General features: G+C 39.0%; 1 protein-coding gene across 7 annotated transcripts in view; it reads right to left on the bottom strand.

Annotated features, from left to right (window-relative positions):
• akap9 (A-kinase anchoring protein 9) overlaps positions 1-21,416 on the bottom strand; it is an 86,668-nt gene that overhangs the window by 27,476 nt on the left and 37,776 nt on the right. For 6 of the 7 annotated variants that reach the window (XM_088090065.1, XM_042506209.2, XM_088090070.1 and 3 more), the window contains 8 exons: positions 20,060-20,335; positions 17,757-17,872; positions 17,223-17,434; positions 15,304-15,536; positions 7,982-8,144; positions 3,451-3,545; positions 2,374-2,491; positions 698-736 (listed from right to left, as the gene is read on the bottom strand). In XM_088090065.1, coding sequence (XP_087946191.1) covers positions 698-736; positions 2,374-2,491; positions 3,451-3,545; positions 7,982-8,144; positions 15,304-15,536; positions 17,223-17,434; positions 17,757-17,872; positions 20,060-20,335 — 1,252 coding nt within the window. The remainder of the gene's footprint in view (positions 1-697; positions 737-2,373; positions 2,492-3,450; positions 3,546-7,981; positions 8,145-15,303; positions 15,537-17,222; positions 17,435-17,756; positions 17,873-20,059; positions 20,336-21,416) is intronic. The other variant, XM_088090067.1, reaches the window with a different exon arrangement.

The raw sequence follows: 21,416 nt of genomic DNA, 5'->3' as shown, positions 1-21,416 counted from the left end.
TGAATACAAAGCTGACTTCAGACTCTTACAACATCTCAGTCAACTCCCCAACATACAGTAACGCCCCGTTACTGAACATGATGCACCATCACGAAGCCTCTTTGCCCGTCCGCTGCCACCAGTGAACAACCCACACCGGTTCACCCAGGATCAGACCCCACAGGATTAGTGCAAAAGTAACAAGGTGAGAGAGTGCAAATGACAGAACAAACACGTGGACAGCCCAGACATTGCCATATCCATGCCCAATAAGCAGGCAGGGGAGAGGGACTTCCCGAACGGCCAATCATCTCACTCCGAGAAACACTGTAAGATCAGCATCTGCGCCTCTAAAAACATACATAATATATTTAAAAAAGATGCCTTGATTTAGAGTGTAGATGATTGACAGTTAGGAAATAATGACTGCATATAAGTGTCTTAAGATTACTTTCATTTCATCATGCTAAAATGAGTGCTAACACTGACTCCAAGACATTAAAAATGACGAACCGGGACACAAATTAATCAAAATGAAAAGCTGAAGCAAAGGTTAGTGATTGAGTGAGTTTGTGAGCTCATAGCAAGCAAGCTCCAAGCTTTGTTGGTGAGTTGCTGGATTAGGGTTAAAGAAATCAACTGTCACTCGACTGCAGTGAGACAATTATAGAGAACATATAGTAGATACATGACTGAGCCATGCTCAAAGTGGACACACCTGCTTCAGGTGCTGCAACCATTGCAGCTTCAACTAGGCCTACAGGAGAATAAGAAAGCACAGGAATGTAACATGCTCTTGTTTTTGTCATGAACAGGAAAATTCTCAGATAAAGAGGAGAAAAGGGTGAAGGTAGAACGGCACTGTGTGTTTCACAGCAGAAGGTTAAAGCTGTAGAAAAGATGTCGTGAAAGGAAAAAAGTTTCTGAAATAACCCTTTTGGTTTTTACCCTGAGAAACAAAATACTCACCATTTTATCAGAGAATGTTCTCATGGCAAACCTTTTTCATAATAAAGGGGTTATAATGCAAAATTAGCAGGTACAGTTATAAAGATTCATGTTTCCGGAGCACTTCTTCTTGGAAGCTGAAAATGACCATTCTTGCATTTTTTTTCTTTTTTCACTTTCTTTTTCAATGTCCCTATCTTGAATCACAAGGTAATAATGTCGTTACCTCACAGTAGCCCTCCCATAAAAGTTCAAGATTTGAATCATCAGTCACCTAACTTTACTTGACTTAATGATGCATTTATTTAAAGGTCAGTTTTCATACTATTTCAGTTTCTAGTTCAGTGTGGTAGGAGTAACTTTTTCACTCGAGCTGGGGAATTTCTGTATCTATTTCTGTGTCCTTTATGTATTTTTTGTGTCTTAATATCCGCTACACATCAAATTTTCTTCGAGATGATAAAGTTGAAGCTAAATTTAGTCAGCGTGCCTCAAACATTTTTTTATTGTCTACTTCAGGTGACATGTCAGTCCCCAGGTTTAGCTGCCAAGTGAGCGCTCCTCGCAGTTGTGTTTGGTACAGGCAGCTGTGGACACGCAGACATCTGCCCAGAGGAGGAAACGCTTAAGACTCAAAGATAAGGTTATCTTTCACGTTCTGCACAGAAGTGGTGAATTTACAGCTCACAGCAACTTAAAAAGATCTCTCAGGTACTCCTTATTGGATTAAGGAGAACCTGTTATTGATTAATGCATCCAACAGTTCTTAAATCAAGTTCTAACACAGGCAGACATTGCAATATGTTGCTTTGTTAGAGATAAAATTTGGTCATAGCAGCGATCAATTGAACAAATTTTCAAGTTCTCCGTAACTGTCCCATGATTTTAAGAAAACAAAAGCCCTTTTCTTATGATAAATTATCTTCTTACCTCAAAAAATTCACCTTTTGTTTGTCGAGATTGTACATAAATTAACCTGTTATCACAAGAAATCAAGCATCTCAAGATAACAGGATTAAAAAAACTCAGTGCAAGCATGGCCGTCCTCATACTCGATACTTTTATGACTTCTCTCAGAAACCAGAAGAGATGCAGATCTTGGTATTGTATACAGTCAATATAAATGACTTTGATAAAGGAGCTAAAAACAATGATAACAGCTGCTGTATGACACGCAGCTCACACACACTGTGGGTTAATGTTTCACGCTTAATCAAAGTGTAAGGTGCAATTCAGGGAACAATTTACGTTTTTATTTAGGTAACTCATTTTCTTTAAATACAACCAACTTTGATCTACACTGCTATATGGTTTTATGTAATGTTATGTTGAACAAATTAATTTCCATATTTTTTTCTGTTAACTGTAAGGATGATCATTTTATTTCAGAGGGCTATTTAAAAGAATCTCTACGTATTTTTATTGAGGGAATTCTGGGATACATACGAAGCTCGCGGGGTCCGGCGTCCTCCCTCATGGCGTCTTGTTGGCGTGACAGCAGCTCTCGTTCCTCCTGCATCTGAAGACGCTCCTGCTCCAACTCGTGCAGTCGGCTACTCGTCACCTGCACAGAGAAAAGACAATCAGTTACAGACTGGCAGAAAACTCTGATATATGCGTGTTAAATATGAGTTGATGTGATAAACCTTGTTTTGGTTTGAGCCTTTTAACAGGACTGCTTGACAATAAGAAAAACAGAAAAACACTAGAGTCATCTTTTCATTGCTGTGGTTTGAAAATAATACACCCCTCGGTCCTGTGTTACCTTAAGGTAACATATCCATTTTTGGCTGTTTACACTCACACAACACATCCTCAACGGTGTTGCAATACTTAAAAAGGCCCCTAAAGAAACCTATAGCAAGGTTTATAATGTAACAAGACCTTCTGGAGGCTATTTCGAGTTCTTATTTTAGGGGCCTACCTTGTACAGTTTAACTCTAACTCTCCACATAAATGGTCTAAAAATGTATTTTTCTTAATTTTATACTGTAAAAGATTTGATTCAAAATCTAAGCAACACCATACTTTAAAAGAAATCTACCTTGACAGTTTAAAAAAAAAAAATCTTTAAATTAAATGACTTAATCTATCTTATGACAAAAAAACACTATCATTAAATTTTTTGTATCACCTGGCATCATTATGTGTTCCATAGAGAGATATACATGCTGATGTATCAATATGAAGACTACCTAATGTGTCACATCTTATTTTACATGTTCGAATGTTATGGTTCCTCTGACCGATATTTTAAACGGACAGTTAGGGATTTTTTGCAGTGGTATTGAATGAGGTAGTCTCCCATAGTCCATTTATCTACTGCACCTACAGCCTTTAAAAATCCGAACTATCCCTTTAGTAATTCAACCTCAATTAACCGTGCCTACATGTGAGTCAATACTGTCCTGCACCAGAGGCAACAAAAAAAAAATCTACCTTTAAACGCTGTCAAGTCACATGTCATCACACATAAAAATAGATGAATAATTCTTCCTGGTCTCTGCAGCTGGAATGCCTCACCTGCAGCTCTTGCTCGAGGCTCAGCTGGAGCTCCTCCTTCTGACGCAACTGCTCCTCCAACGCAGCCCGTTCATCCGTGTAGCCATCAATCAGACCTAAAAGTGCACAAAAACAAGAGGGGGACAATCAGAAAGGACGCTCAGAAACTCAGAATTCCTGTTTCATCAAGTTATTGCAACTTACTTATCCTTTAATTCTTGCAGTCACTTCCCAGAACAACTAGGAGGAATTATTTTGAACTTTAAGTCTAGCTTCAATCGCTCTCTCTCAAACACACACACACACACACACACACACACACACACACACACACACACACACACACACACACACACACACACACACACACACACACACACACACACACACACACACACACACACACACACACACACACACACACACACACGGCAGCCATCCAGATCAACGAGCACTTAACAGTGGGATACAAAATCCAAGGTTACCCACAACATAACAGAAACCACACAACACACGTACATAAAGCCACACAAACTTGCATACAAATGCAGAGATGAACACAAGTGAGCATGTCTGACCCAGTTTGCTTGACATGAAGAACAAGACTGAGCTGTAAACACAATGAAATGCTCCATCATTACTGTACTGCTCTATCACAGGTCAGCAAGCATTAAGCACCAGGATGGTATTCAGCTCGTACTCACAGGAAATAGGGGTACAAACACACAAACTAATGAAAAAACATTTCATCTTTCCCTTAAACTGCACCTTTGGTGAGGAACGAGACCAGTTCTGAAGGTAAAATTTGTATATTTTCTAGCTTGATAGCTCACAAAGCGGTCTGTGCGTGTTATCTAAAACCAAGAGAGAGGCAGCAGGTAAATATCACCTGTGTTGTCAGGTGTTATTTCAGACATCCAAGCAGGAACCAGAGCTGTGTGTAAAGTTTGCCTAAGGAGGGATCCCTCCACGATACACAGCCATCAGATGCACATGATTAACGACCAAAAAACACTCTCAGAGCTCTCCACAGAGTCTATAATCAATTTACTCTGCAGCACAACAACTCCACATCTTCATATTATCCAACTTAGCTTATCAGCACTTGTTAAAACATGACAAAAGACAGCTTTTCATCTTTTTCACTGGCATATAATACGCCCCGTCATCAGGGAAGAGGATCTTTTCTCCAGGTTGAGCCTGTCTTTTGGGTTCATTCAAAACCAGTTTGAAAAAAGGCCCCGCCCTGAGCTTTTACCTGCGTGGATCGTCGACACAATAGGAGAATCATCATTTCATTGGCATTTGCGCACGTAGATGTTGAGGAGACTCAGCAGATTTAAAGCACTCCTTAAAAGTTAATGAAGAAGACGCACGACCAGACAGGAGCAGCTGCTCTCCAACTCTTTAACATGAAGAGACAGGTTGATTGTTTGAAGTTTAGTCGACCTCACAAGTGCGATAACTGTCTCAGAAAATATCACAATTTCACATTATCACAGCAAACAGTATTAGACTTTTATTACTGTTATTATTAGTATCATTTACAGTGATTGCCTGGGTCCAGACCTCTGAATCTGCCCACTCAACAGAGATCGAGTTAACCGATTTGTGTGGCATTGGGACATAAAACAGTTTATTGGTTAAATAAAAAATGACTAATCAGCGCCCTGAGTTGGACCAAAGCTGTTGTCAAGCTAATGTTAAGCAGTGTGCCAGAACCAATGAAAAGTAATAAAAACATTTGCGGCGCTTCAGACAAGAAAGACGCTGTTGTTGAGACTGTCCTAAACCAACATGTCTTCTTGATATTGTCCAACATGCAGGGTTCTCACATATTTTCATGGATAACATTTCACAACTTTTAAATGTTTTTTTTAAGGCCATAAAGTTTTTTTTCTTTTCCCACTTGTCCTGCATTTTTTTAATAAAAAACACAAACTCTTTTCAAACATGATTTCAGCTAGCTGTCACACATGGAAGGAGAGACAGAGCACATGAAGAAAATGAGGACTAAACCAAACATCACGCATCGACACAAATCTGGCCGACCTTAGACCAACAGCTACAGCAATTAAATTTGCTGTTATTTTACATTTAGTGGAAGTTTATCCACAGAAAATTACTGTAACAATTTAATTACACACAAGAAAATTCCATGACTTACTCAATCAAGTATTTTTACTAGTTCCATGACTTTTCCAGGTTTTCCATGACTGTGAGAACCCTGAACATCGTAGTTTGGTTTACTTATCTCTGTTCCTGCTCTTACAAGCCCAGTAAAACAGGTATGTTAGCATCAGTATGCATTAGTGTCAACTTTCCATGAAAATCAGGCAGAGTGGACACAATGCGAAACTGACGATAGAAACAGCGCACACATATTGACAATTTTTTTAAAACAATATTTTAAAAATATAAGTATGTGTAAAAAGTCTTATTTTTGAAAATAAGTAAAATAAATGTCCGGTTGCATTCTTTTCCTGATATTGTAGATGCAAATGTAGCTAATGATGCATTTATGTAATGATAACTGTGAATTTACATACCATGGTATACCATGACACAGGGTAATTATTAACAGCTAAAACCCTAAGGTGAAGCATTTGGTCTCTATTAGAGCAGCAACGATTAGTCAACTAACTGAATCGTCAGCCAGCAGAAAATTAATCAGCAACTGTTTTGATAACTCAATGATATTTTTTAAGCAAACATGTTAAATATTATTTAGTTGCAGTTTCTAAAATGTCAGCATTTACAAAATTAAATGTTATAGACTGTTGCTCAGGCAAAAACAGGCAAGACATTCACATTTATTTATAGACTGTATTATTAAGCCAAAAAACAATCAGCAGATTACTAGACAATGAAAATAATTGTGCCTCCCCCAATTGTTCCTTTTATTTTGTACAGCTTGCCACATGATCTATCTTGCCTGTAAAACTATAGAGGAGTTTAGGACAGCAAATATTTGCTATTCTTCAGCACCTCGGTAGGATTACAGAAAACAAACATTATAACAGGATACTATTGAAGATGACACATGAGATTAGAAGAAGCTATAAACTCACCATCGGTCAGTGTGCACACAAAACCAGAAGCAAAGAAATGACTGTTGCACTTTTGCCAAATTGTGTGAGGGACCTAAAATCAGTGCAGTCGACTGGTGAGTAAGAGAGTGGATGTGCAGTTGACCCTCATGGACCAGCTGTCTCTGACATGGAGGGGACATCGAGTCAGCTGCCCCCTCCAACAACATCTCATAAAACCCTTAAAATATTGGTCACTGACTCCCTGTTGAATCAGGCTTAAAGATTTTACTTTGTTCTCACATAAATACCTTAACTCCGGACACAAACCCTCATAATTTAGTTGTCAAACACAAATCAGAGTCTGACGAACAAAAACTGTCGATTTCTCGCCGCAGATGGTCTCACACTCTCCCTAACAAACAGCTGATCCCATCACTCCCTGTATCCCCCCCCACCCCAAACAGATGCACACATGCGTTTTCACTCCAGCTCCTCCTTATGCTCTGTTTTCTGTAATCATTCTGACATACAGACACACATTCTCACAACATCAATTAGAGAAATAGAGAGGACTACATTTCTTCCTGTAGGAGGCTGAAAACAGAGGATCACAGTACTGCACAGTAGAGCTGAATATCGTTTAAAAAATGACAATACCAGCACCCTTAAAGTGATCCTGATACCAAGACAGAGTATTTCTTTTCTTTTTTTTGGTGGCATCTTGGCTTGCTGACCTGCCAACTCTGTCAAATATACAACGCTCCACTTCACCACACCACAGACTGTTTAGGTTGCAGCTGCTGCAGTATTGGGCCGATCACACATCACATTAAAACTAAATACACTTGCAGTGAATGGCTGCAAGTAAAAACCATACAAAAAAGGTGGAGAGACTGGGGAAAAAATGGAACACTATGTTGTTATTATATGTGGGAAAACTTATCTTTTTCTGCAGAAATGGAAGAAACGGCTGGAATCTCCTAGACTTAAATATAATTTGGACTTACACAGATTAAAATTGTATACAAATGTCTAAATTGAGGACAATGGATGTGAATCAGATTGATGCACACAATAACTATCATTTAACTTTGCCATATTGTGTCTCTTACGTATGTGCAGTGCCCTTTGTCAATGCATGTTTATTTTATTTATTTATTTATTTTGCTTTTATGGACCAGTCTCTTAATGTTATGGTTTGGACACTTGTTTGTTGAAAAAAAAAATTGTTTTTAAAAAAGGAAAAAAAGGAAAAATAACGACCCATACAAATATTAATAATATTTTTTTCTAGATCTAGATACCTAAATATATATCATTTTTACTGGAGAAGTATTAATACTACTTATACTAGTTATTTTGGTCAATGCCTTAAAGGTATCAAGTAGCAATACCTTATCCTACTACGCAAACTTCCTAGCCCATATAAAAATTGATCAACACATGTCAGAGTAACACATTCATTTGCTCCATGCTGATCGTAGTTTCTAAAATGATCACATTATCTGGAGAAAACTCACCCTCAGCGTGGTGAAGCTCCAGAGCCAGCTGCTTGCGTGCCTGAGCCTCCTCGGACAGCCTCTCCTGCAGCTCCTCCTGCTTCTGCACAAGCTCGCTCATCTCCTGGTTGTGACGGAAGGACTCCCGCATCAGCTCAGTCTGGGTCATCCGAGCGTGTTCGAGCTGAGAGGAACAGGACAGAGATGGTGTCACACAAGAAGAAGAGTTTAGGAAGGGAGACTTGTATTAAATAAGCCTTGAATAATAAATAATGAAAATGATTTGTTTGCCATCAAGGGGCACTCTGCTGATTTCACACATGATGATCAGTTTACTCGTCATGAGGAGATACTCAGCTGGTAAACACAGCTGTTTCATGTTTTCCGTGACTGATGATGTCATCTCAGATTTGGATCAAAGCTTTATATTTTTAACAGAGCACTTATAATACAAATTGTAGGGTAAAAAAAGAAGTGTCCATTAAGGAGGCAGCAAGGATCTAATGGAAGACACAAGCAAGCTGCATTATGGGAAGTGAAGGATCAAGAAATTTTTGTTCGCCCCACATTTGTAATTTAATTCCATCTATTATAATTAATTGTTTCTAGCTAAATCACATCTTTATGTAATTGATTGTATTACGGCACTGCATATTTATATTGTCGGTATTATTGGTACAGAGCAAGTTTTAATTCAAATATAACAAAACTAGTTACTGAAACTCTTCATATAATGCAAATGTAATGCATAACAGGGGACCACAATCATTGTTCTCATGTAAATTTGATTATTTTATACATTACTGTAAACATATACATCTTAAAATATGTATTAAATCTAGGAAGTATCCTTTCTATTGTCCAAATATTTATTTCAATTATTTCTTCCAGTACATTTGGAGAACAGATTTAGTTTACTAAAAGTATACTTGGCATGAATTTTTCAATTTTCTTTTTTATTGCTATGTCCGGGATCTTTGAAGCTTTCGCATGGTTATGTCCTTCTTACAGTCAGGTGTCTGGTCACTACCTTTTAATAAAGTCCCAACCTCACCTGTGCACTGTGCCCAGGAATGTCCCAAACACAGCAAAATGATTAGAAAATAAGGAAGTACAGGCAGAGGGCAGAGTCTCTGCAGGTAAATACACCACCACACACTTCTACTGGATCATAAGAGGGGAGAAGTGTTACTTTTGTATAAGACTATGTGTTGTTTTTGTTGGAAAATCCTGCATAGTGTACCTAAAATATATAAGGAAGATTTAAGTTAAATACCAGTTTGATTAATTTACAACATTTGCAGCTAGAAGGCAACTTCATAAAGGTAAAGATAAGCAAGTTTTTTTTTTAACTTACTAAGAAAAGAATGTTTTGGTCAACTTTATGAATATACTATCACAATAGATTTGAGGGCACAGTTTGTGGTCTTTATGCCTAATGTGACTGTAACATAAGTGCACTGGCATTGAAAAAAATAGGCCACCTGCACAAAAGTCAATAACAAAATGAGATTATGTGCAGATGTAACAGAGAGATAAGGATATCACATTTTTATAATGACCTTCTGGTCAGGAGACAAAAGGCATCTCTTTCCGTGTGGCGCGAGCTATGAATTCATCATAATGCAATAATGTCCCACACATTCACCCTACAGTCAGTTTCCACAGATTACCATATCTCCCTGAGCAAAGGTCTCACTGTAACATTATGGGAACCAGGAAGTGGTAACGTGACCCTATCACACACAAGTCATATAATCTTTCACCTACTGTTTTCAGCCGTGCTTCTGCGTGGAATGACATTTAACTTACATCACATCTGCGTGTGCAGACCTGAACCACATAAAGCAGGCTGCTGTGACTATAAAATATCAAACAACAGCACAGCTCTCTCCATCTAATGTAGATACTGTCCAACACATTAAGCAGGTGTAAACTTACTGTATAAGGAGGAGTGGGCAGGGAGATTCTGGAGATAACCTTAAGAAGGTGACCATTAGTCCTGTGATTGACATGAGAGATTTGCGTCTGCACCACCACAGCATTCTTCTCGTTCAAGGTGCTGCATATTGGGAAAGGTCGGGGAAGGGGTACACGAGATTCCACCTCGTACACATCCTGGTCCTCCCCCTCGACCCATGCTGTGCTCTGCATGCTTGAGTTCCAGTACGAGCGGTAGGAATCCATGGTAAAAGATAGACGGACGAAAAGGAGAACTTATGTTGGAGCTGCTTCTCTGGAGTCATCAAAAGTGGAGATTTCCACTTGCCATGATCTGTCAGGCTGAGCTGTGCAAATGAGCATGAAGTCCAGTGGGGGATGAAAGCAGCCAGCAACGTTGTGGATAGCTCCAAGCAACAGTTTCTATGTGTTTGCTACACACACAGGAAGAGTAAACAGATGGAGAGAGCGACATTCACTTGGTCTCAATCACATGATGCCAGGTGGAGGTAGAACAAGTTCCAGGTAATTATTGAGAGAGAGAAAAATCATCATGTCATGGAAAAAGTGTCATCCTCGGAAGCAGGTGGAAGTCGCATCCTGATCCGGCAGAGAGAAAGACATTCCTGCACACGACCACAGGAGGTTTGTCAACACAAAGGCAAACATTTCTTCTCTCGGCGTCCTCTGTAAAGAGCTCCAGCCCGCTCTGCTCTCTCTGACCTTCTTTTCCTCAGAGTGAAACCATATCATGCCGCTCGGTAAAACTCACACCCCCACGTCTGCTCCGGCTTGCTCTCCTCTCTCTGCTCTCTCTCTGTGGAGATTCATTAACAATACTATGCCGCCGTAGCAACCCCGACCTGCAGGGAAGCCTCCCAGGGGCCCCTTTTAATTGTTTAGTCCGAGCGTCAGCCAGCAGAGGGTGAAATGACAGCACTCGGCTCTTAAGTGTTTCACTCTTTCCTCTTTGCTTCCTCCCAGGATCGGTGTCATCTCTCCACGCATGCTCTCGGGCTCATACTCACCGCAGCCGGATCTCTCAGTCCTGTCAGGCGAGCTTTATTTACCAAAGGCAGCCTCTGTTACACTCACTTTCCCTCCTTCTACCACGCGTTTTCAAAAAAATAAAATTAATTCCAGACTTCCAGGAAAGTTTTCACCACTCACAGCAGTTTGCCCCTTCTTCCTACTCTGATGACTCACAGCAGGATAATGTTCGACAAAAGTGGGAGGGAGGCAGGTGTGGCTTCTGTCATTAGAGCCAGTGGGCCAGGTAGATTTGCAAACAGATCACAGACTCGCACACAAATAGCCCACAGACAACACACACCCTGCCCGCAAAAAAAGTTGTCAAACTGGATTCTCTCCCTGCTGTACTGGAGCCACAAAAAAAAAAAACAATTAAGGTTCTGACATGCTGCCTCTTGGTCCCACCTACTGACTCTGTTTGGCGTGTCAACCATGACTGCACACGGATAACTTCCACGATTATGGGAGGGAGCAATGAGTGAGCAAACGCCGTTCACGGGCAAATAATTTACAGCAGCAGCTTAACAAAGATACTTAACATTCCTGACCGTCTCGTTACATCAATCTATGTTCACGACGCTGCTTCTCAGGCAAGACGTGACGATTCAGCCTCGCTCACAGACAAGACGAATGTGTATCGGATCAATAGCTGCAGGAAAATCATTGAGCAAACCATTAGGAGGCTTTGTTGATTACAGGTTTATTGTGCTGTTAATGGTGTGTACTTGGAGATGTTAACTGTGTATTCTGCTTGTAAAAAAACGAGTGGTTCTTTAATGGAGCTGTAACTAACGATTATTTTTATTTTGGGGTATCTTCTTGACTAATTTATAAGGTGTCTACAGGTATTGGTTTTCTTTTGATCTTTTCACAAATGGTCTTTTTTTTATTCAAGCATTACAGGTAAGTATACAGGTGAGTTGTATACATGAGATATGTTTTTTGTAGGAATGTGGTTTGAGGTTTTTTTTAACATCAGAAATGTGGATTTTCAGGCAAAGGGGTTTGGCTAATTTTAACAACAAATTAAAAGATGGATAGATAAAGTGTTAAGTGTTTTTGGTAATTAATCTCAAGGATTACAAATTAAAACTATTTAATGAGTTTAAAGATCCAAAATTTTAAAAACAAATATAAGACATTTTAAGACGTTTTAAGGACCCTGCAGACACCCTAAAGAACCCTAAATGTATTATTATCTGGTCTATAAAATGTGAGAAAATAGTAAAAATCACAATATCCCTGCATCTATGTTGACATATATGAGAATCACTTGTTTTCCACACCTATGATCACAGAAGACAAAAAAAACAACAAATATATACATTTTTAAAGCTGGAACCAGATTTCTTTGTTTTGTTTTTTGCTTAAAAATGTTTAAACAACTGAGTAATTATCAAAATAGTTGCAGATTTATGGAAATATCCTCGGCTGTATTCTTTGCCTCTGTTCGTGGAGTAAACCTGAATCAACTGAGTTTGTGACACTGAAAAAATATCTCTATTCTATGTTACACATTAAGTGAGGAAAACCACAAAGAAGATGCCCAAGAAAAATGAAGATTGGTTGAATTGTTGGGCTGCAACATTTAATTGATTAGTTTTCATCTAATAAATTAATTACCAAATCATCTGATAATAGCTCAAATCAGTTTGAATCATTTTTTTAAGAGAAAAAAAAACAGTTTGTGTGAGTGTTTTCGGGTTTCTTTACGTCTCTGTGACAGTAAAATGAGTATCTTTGGGTTGTGGACAAAACAAGACATTTGAGGATGTCATCTTGTGATAAATGAAACACTGATTGTCATTTCTCATCATTTCTGACATTTTTTAAGATAAAACAAGAAAATAATCAACAAATTAATCGACAATGCAATCGTTGAAGCCCTAGTGTCTAATATATTGTTTTTTTCTAAAATTATTGTTGCAATGTCAACTCGCGAGATAAACGGACGCAAAAGACTACAATATTGAACTCAAGGAATCAATTTTTAGTTTGTAATAGAGTCTGTGTGTTCAAATCAATGTTTAGTTTGTTCAATAAAAGAATGGTGGACATTATTTCTTTTTTTTAATTAAACAAGCTTTGTTGTATTTTAGTAATTTACTAAAGGCAGTAGAAAGTACACTTTAATATCTGTTGTTTTTTTTAATTTCATCACACTATATTTAGCATCATTATTGCATATTTCCTTCATATTGTTCAGTGTATAGTAATCAAAACGTGGTGACAGAAGCCTTTAAATACATCAAATAATTCTATAGATAACATTCAACCAGCACGCTCTCTCCTTTTTCGATGGACGCTGCTGAACAACAGTGATGCTCGGCCTGAAATTTCTTTAAAGTTATTTTTAGATCAGCAAGATAAAACCCATCTCAGCGTGAGTAACGCATGAATTTCAGCCAACGGGAAGATGTGCTGTGCAGTCAGTTACAGTAACACATTCACTGGCCTAGTTAAACTGGCCCCGACTCTGTGGGCTGACACTGGACGCAGCGGGAGCACTACAGCCCGGGGGGGTGGAGCTGTTCTGTCCACTCCTGACTATGATAGGCCGATCGACCAGACAAAAGCTCAGTGTAAATACAGCTCGTATCTATAGGCAACCACTGGGAATGAGGCAGCTCTTTTGTGTGTGAATTCTAGACAGGCCAACTTTGTTGCCGGTCACATTCTGCAGTCTCATCCCCATTATGCCTCCATGAACAGGCGTAGAAAACCCACAGAGGGGTTAACAGTGTTGAGTGGGGACATTTAAATGTTTTGACAAAGCCTAAATGAGTCACTAGAGTTTTCTGCATGAGCACGGACACACACACACACACACACACATACACACACACAGGCACACAAGGACTGTTCATGAAGAATTCTTCTGTAATCTCGACATGAAAAGTGTCCCTCGACAAACTACTATAATACTAGAGTACTAAAAAGTGTCAAGTATTGAAGTTGGCATCAAATATATGTTGTGATTATTAGGCTTGTTTTGTCACTATTTGATTGTATTATCAGGAGAATTTATGATGATTTTAATGAGCACATTTCTATTTTTTAAAAGGGATAATAGTTTTGGCAAATAAAACCTTGTTAAAGAGCAAGTTGTCGTTTTATAAATCAGTTTTTGTACAGATTAATTAATGAGATATAACATGTTGATCACTGAGTTCTACAGGTGCTTGGAGGTGGATTTTCTTACTTTTGTAGTGAGGCAGGCTAGCCCTGTTTACAGTCTCAGTGCTGTGCTGTCCATATTAGAGCGTGGTGCCTGTTTTCTCATCTGAGTCTTAGCTGGAAATTGAATACAGCTGTGGGGGCATTTGTTGTTTTTTGCGTCATGTGGCAAACACTCTACTAAGTGCTCCAAGAGAAAACTAGACTTCTGTACCTCCTCTTAGCTGGGCTTTAGAAAATGTAGGCTATAAGAAGAGACTTTGGCCAATCAGAGCATTCCTATTGGCTGTTGTAAATGCAGATGTACATTCAATCAGTGAGAGCCTGATGCAGTGGTGGAGAGTCCTGCAGAGAAAGTTACTATTCCAGCATCTGTAACAACTGCTTACGCTGCAAAGCTACAATAAACAAAATGAAACGTGTCAACATCAGTGAAACATTTCAGTGATGGAGAGAAAATACTGATAATAGTTTAGCCTTCTGCTAAACTCACAGCTGCAGATAATTCAGGTTCATGTTTATGTAGCTATCTAGAGCCTCTAATAACAAAAGGCCATCTCAAAGGGCTCAACAGGCCCATTAGTTTGCAGAGAAAACAGGAAGGTAATTATTATAGAATTGCAGCTATCGTGAACATAGAATGGCACAGGATCAATATCACATTTGGGATGGTTGAAAACAATGACTAGTACTCATAAGCACATGGACTGTGCTCGACTGGTCGAAGAGGCTTAAGACAGAGAAGAGAGTAGCAGGAGGACGATTGAATGTTTAAAAATTTGCCTTTTGCATTTTTTTCCACAGAATACTGACTACCCAGGCTTTAGGCTTCTTTCCCAAAATGTCCAAACTACTCTTGTAACAATGATGCATTTAGCAGTTTGTCTTATTTGTTATGATGAAATAAAAACTTTAAAAACATTTTTCTGTTCCACAAATTGAAAAAAAGTTTTGTTTTGGTACACAAACTCAACTTTTGTGTAAAAATTTCAACGGGTTTCCCAGCTCTACTATGAACTATAAGTTCATTTGGACCTGAAGTAACTCCTGTCTTAGATAAAACACTACAAGAGTTTCATAGCGAGCTGAAAGTGTAAGGCAAGTAAATAAAGTGAGCTATCCAAGCAATGTTCTGTATATAGATAGACAACAGTACATCGATCAACAAGCCCCTTAACCAAAAATGTTCTTACCTGGTTGGTGGTGTCTGTGATGGCCATCAACATCTTCTCTAGAGCCGTTTGGAGTCGGCTGCTGATGCTCATCAGATACTCCTCGTTCTGCAGCTGCGTCCCCGCCCCCCGCAGAAGACTTTCTATCATCTGCTGGGATACCTCCAGACCTTCATCAGCCTCCATCTCCCCGGACCACAGACTCACATCGTCTGCCACAGTCTCGCTGCCCTGGCAACTTTCTGCAGAGTGACCTGGTGTGACGAAAGAGCACAAAAATACCACACCTGATATTCATTACACTGTCAACTGACTAATCAGATATTTTGTGATTATTATGGCTATTGCAGCTTCTTTGAGAAGTTTGCAGTTTTCTTTTTCTTATACCTGTAGTCACTAATGCAGATACCGTGAGAGAATAATCAGGACAACCATAACCACGACCTTCTTAAACCTTTCTACAGCTTGCATGATAAAATTAAATGGTGTAAGGCTTGGTGTAGAACAACTGCAACCTTTAAAAAAAATCTGTAGTTCATATTTATGACTGAACAGGATGCAGAGCACTGCTAAATATATAACCATAATAAGGGTGCAAGCGAATACATCATGCGGTTCAAGTAAGTACACGACGCTCACACGACTGTGCCTTTTGAACAACATGATGACATAATCTGCATTTAATTATTCCACTTTGTAACCTCACATTCACAGTCTCAGAGAATACCACGATAGCAGCAGGCAGCAAGATGGCTCTAACTTTAATTTTATTTAATTAATTTTTTTTTTATATTTCCTTCTTATAAAAACATGTTTGTACTGGAACGATGCTGACACATCAGGACACAGCAACATATCCTTTAAAGCATAGATGCAGCTTGAAATTACGCATTATGCATATTACTAGTAATTACTATGTTCAAATACAACCCAATAAAACAACATGATATGTTTTAGAACAAGAGAGATTTTTTTTAAATTATGAATTAAACAAGCACAAAACTGTCCCATGAAACACTTACAGTAAATATGGGCTTGTTAACATGGCATGTTTGTTGTTTTTAGCTTCCATGGAGTCACCACCTTCAGTTATAATGAACCACTCAGACCAGAGGCAAATCTGATAATTTGACATCTGACTCACAGGACAAACTGTCCAAGCAGTTGTTTGCATGTGATCACAGTGTATTTGTGCATGACAACATTCATACACTATGACATGTTTTTTTCATTAAAGATAAAGAACACCAGGCTTGGTGAGGAAAAAGAGGAGGGTCCATTCTCTGTTTGTGCAAAAGCATCATGTAGTCATGGTGCAGTATTGCACCATGACTACATGATGCTTGGCAACTATTTTGGTAATCGAATTATCGTTTTAGTCATTTTTTAAGCGAAACAATCCAAACATATGCTGGCTGCATTCTTCTTCATGTGAGGATTTGATGCTTCTTTTGTCGTACATGATAATAAATTGAATAGCTTTAGATTTTTTGACTGTTGATTTCATAGAATATAACATTTGAAGACGTCACCTTGGGCCCTGGGAATTTACACTGGGCATGTTTCAGTATTTTCTAAATTTTTTTTTACAAAAAAATAGAAAATGTAAATGATTGTTAGTTGCAGCCCTATAATGCAAACTGATTCTACACTCTCTGAAATACCACAATGCTGATGCTTATGCAGCCGAAGTGGTTTAAAGCTGCAGAACACGGACATATTTTTAAAGTTCAATACTGAGGTGCTGTATAGAAAGTGCACAAATATTTACACTTCCCAGGTTTTTCTCTTCTGTTTTCTTTTCTTGTGTTGTAGATAAACTACAAAATCACCTCGAGCTTATTACCAACATCTAAACCAACAAAATTGGGTGGATGAGCTGACAGAACACAAACATCAGCATTGACCTTAAACTATGACTTAAACCTGATGTCACTTGCCTGTAGCGTGAGGTTCGACGGGCTCAGTGTTTGCTCTCTGCCAGGTTGAGCTCTGTGTGATCGAGTGGGGCGGTGCATCCTGCTGTCCTCTGCTGGACGCTTCACGCAGACTCTTCATGTGGAGGCCCATCGTCTCCTCCGCTGCTGCCGTCGTCTTCAGGACGTCAACCAGCACCTGTTTGAGTTTCTCATTGGCCTTACGCAGGACGTTCCTGAGAGCAGCAACAGCAGTTATGTTAAAAACTTGGTGAAGAAGATTTTCTTACAAATATTGGTAGTGTTATTGAATACCAAAATGTCAGTTAGCTTAAAGAAAGGCTCTAGGCGATTAGCGATTTATTTCTCAACCTATGGAGCCTATTTTGACTTTAATTAAGATAAATCTTTATTGAATTTAATACAGCACAAACAAAAAACAGGTTTTCATGAAGGTCAAACTCAGTATAAAGTTAAAGGAGACAGTTCTGCATGCAGCATCTCTGTGCACAAAGATTTATCAGAAGGGAACAGTATGAATACAGTTTGTGTCACTACCTTTCAGTCTCTCCATCATCCTGCGCTGACAGTTTGCCATCACCAGCCTGCTTTATCCCCGGCCCGCCTGGATCTTCCTCAACTTCTTCTTGACAGTCTTCTCTCCTCTTCAAGCCCTGGACAGGCAGGAGAGAGAACACAGACAGCAGCCCCGTCATTGCAGAGTTGCAGTGGGACAAAAAGACTCCTGAAAACTCGGGACGGAGAACGACAGTGTTGCCGTGTGTGTGACCATGAGTAAAAGTGCATTCTAATTAAGGCACAGCGAGGGGCACGCAGACACACTGCCCTTTTTAACGAGCACACAGAAACACAAAGACGCACTTCTAACTCCCTCGGGGCAGAGAGAAACACTAGTATCTTTGTGCTGCTATGGCAACAGGTGCACCTGAGGCACAGTGACTTGCCGAGGCAACAGCCCCACCTCCTGAGAGCAGAGCAGAAATGCAGCTCTGCTTCTTCAGCCACTTCAGTCCCAGACACAACAACACTGTGCCGAGACTGCAGATGAGCGAAAGTGGCACGGACTTCAGTCAAAGAGTCAGTTGAGAGCACGTTTTGAATGATGGCTTTATAGTTTCCTGACTAACAAACAACATACAGTGCTGTACAAATGCCTATAAAACTAAAAAGGACCATTCACCCTCAAATGGAAAAATACATGTTTTTTTTCTCTTCACTGTACTGCCATTTATCAATTTAGACTAGTCTTGGTGTTAGCTGCAGAGTGCTACAGATATCAGATGTCTGCCTTCTCTCTTATATAATGGAACTAGATGGTACTTGGCTTGTGGTGCTCTAAGTGCAAAATAAAAAATAAAAAAATATTGGAAAAACTCAATGGCAATGTTTCTTTCCAGAAATCATGACCAGTTTACTCAAGGCAATCCACAAACCTTGTTGTGAGCAATTACATAAAAGAACATTTTTTTACACAACCCACCAACTGTATCACCATGCAGTAGGAAGGGGTTTTCCAATAAGTTTAAATGAAGGCAAACATGGCTAAACCCAAACATTTGGCAACTCACACCAAAACAATCCAGGTTGATATATAGCACTACAGGTTGGGAAAAAAAGGAAGAAATTTGGATTTTAGGGTGAACAGTCCCTTTATCTATTTCACACAGAAATGTTCCCATTTCTTGTAATTATTAGATGTTTCTCATGTTTTGTCCATCAGAATTTACATACACTAAAATGGCTTATTCTATACATTTTAACAGATTTAAACTCTATGCACCGGAGCAGTTATTTTGATAATCAAACACAAACAAGACCAATATAGGAGGAAGATTTTTTTGTCAGCATCTGTCACAAATACTTTGATGATTACGCCATATCTGTTTATCCACTACTGCTGTCAAAGAACAACATTTTAGATGATCAGTTTGATTGTCCACACTTTCTCGTCTATCTGCTCTGCATGCACTGGTTTCCTCGTGTTGATCTGGGATTAGTTTTTAAGATAACTTCTCATGCATTGAAGAACTAATCCCAAAGCCTGCTAGGCTTTCACTAACCATTTATTGCATGAGTAAGCTTTACTGTGTGATAGCAGCGGCTGTCAGGTTCAGTGTTCTTTGTGAGATGAGCTGCTCCAACACACTCTGGGTGGTGATTCAGTGAAGATAATTTTGTAAAAAGAAAAGTTCTTAAGCTTCAGTAATTGGCTCAGATAAGTCCTGATGATGAGAAAAAGCTGATATACTTTCTTTGAAAAGACTTAGTTGAGATGTTTACAAGCATTATGTTATTTTCCAACAGAATTCTGAAGTCTCTTATTTGTCTAAAAATTATTTGAGTTGATCCAAACAAAATGAACTGTGAAGGCTGATGAATGTGACACAGAAGGCCACAGGGATCTTTTGTTAAAACAGCTCCAGCATAAAGCTAACATTTTGCACAACACTCAAAGGTCCCTCGGCCCAAAATTTTCCTTTAGCTAATATTATAAGGCCATATTATTTGCACTTGTATCCTAACTCAAATGCAACAAAAACGGCTCATACCAAATTATTAATTACAGTATTTAAACAAATATTTGAATTGCTCCTTGGGTCATTTTTTAGTCGACACAAATTCTCTGTGAGCTGGTAACAAGCAGTGAAACATAATATAAGCTTAAGCGTACATAATCAATGATAGTGTGATCGATGCAACAGCTGCATTGCGACACAGTGAATCTCAAAATTAATGACGCAGCAGAAAAGAATTCTTTCAGATGAAGGGAAAGAATTTTTTTGTGACAGCTGAGAGCGAATAAACACATTAAATGTGACAGCTCAGTTAGTGACACTGACCTGCTCGGGTCCTGATTTCTGCAGCTCCTCTTTTAACTTTCTGATCTCGGCGTTCCTTTCCTCCAGCTCCTTCTCCAGTCTCTCCTTCTCCACCTCCTCCAGCCAGGCCCCCGAGGAGACAGGAGCTCTAGTAGTCGCCCGCTCCTCCTTCTCTCTGTCCTCCACCTCCTCTTTATCTGACCAGGTCTGCATGGAGGCACTCCTCTGGCAGGCACGCTTGTTGATTCGAGCCAGCTCAATCTGCTGTGCAAACTCCACGGACATCTGAACGATGGCCTGTCAGAAAATATGGATCCAAAGATATTGTGTCTTAGGACTCTATTTGATATAGAAACATAGAGATCTACATTTAGAGTGCTGATGCAAAGTTATTAACAATTCTGGGATCAAATTTTACAGAATAACAGAAATGACTTACTGCATCTAGGGCCTCAGCTAACTTTCTTTTTATTTTCATTATAGATTATTTTTATGATTATTTTCTTACTTAATAGATAGTTTGGTCTGTAAAACATCTGACAAAGGTGAAAGTGCACTGAAGCAGAGCTCAGATGACATCTATAAATGCCTTGTTTTGTCTGACCTGCAACTAAAAGATATTCAGTTTACAGTTTTTTTTCCCACACTTGCTTTTACACTAGCTTTGAACCTATATGTTATTTGTGCACAACTCTTCCCACTGACCACAAAATCTTACACAAAACCAGCAACACATTATATCTCTTTTTGCGTCAGTACAGTACACACAAACCATCATGTGAATAAGCACACAAAGCACCAATTACGTATTGATACTATAAATGAAAAATGCTTGAGGCTTTTGGTTTTTCTGTGTGCAAGGCATAGCAATTTGTAACACGTGTCATGCATGTAGTTAACACACAAAGACATATATTCACAGGTATTAACAATGTGTACAGTATGGGTGTGTATTCTGAACATATCACACCAACAACACCAACAAGGGGGAAAAGTTATTTCTTTCCTCAAGAACTCCTCAAACAACAAAAGTGCAGCAGGGGGAAAACCAAAACATTTGTGTTAGGACAAAAAAAGAGAAAAAAATAAGGTTAAATCTTGCCTTCTTTGTGGGTCTGGCTATAAGACTTCATCCATATCATATGCAATGTTCTCTTGAGCTAGGCGGCACATTTATCAATGTGGGAAAAATAGCGTAGAGCCAAGTGTCCACAGTTTTGCTGGAGGTATCTTATTAAATTGCAAACTAAGTATAAAGCAAATAATGCACATTTAGTTTGGCACACTTGGTAAAAGCTTTGGCCACAACTGTTACTGGTCTCAGCGATAGTGCTTCAAAAATCACCATCAAAAATTATATTATCACACAATAAGATAA

Source organism: Plectropomus leopardus, chromosome 17, assembly GCF_026936395.1.
Source record: "Plectropomus leopardus strain MGB_pleo_1.0 chromosome 17, ASM2693639v1, whole genome shotgun sequence".
Lineage (NCBI taxonomy): Eukaryota > Metazoa > Chordata > Actinopteri > Perciformes > Serranidae > Plectropomus > Plectropomus leopardus.
Note: the sequence above shows the minus strand (reverse complement) of the source record. Positions and strands in the feature narration are given on the sequence as shown.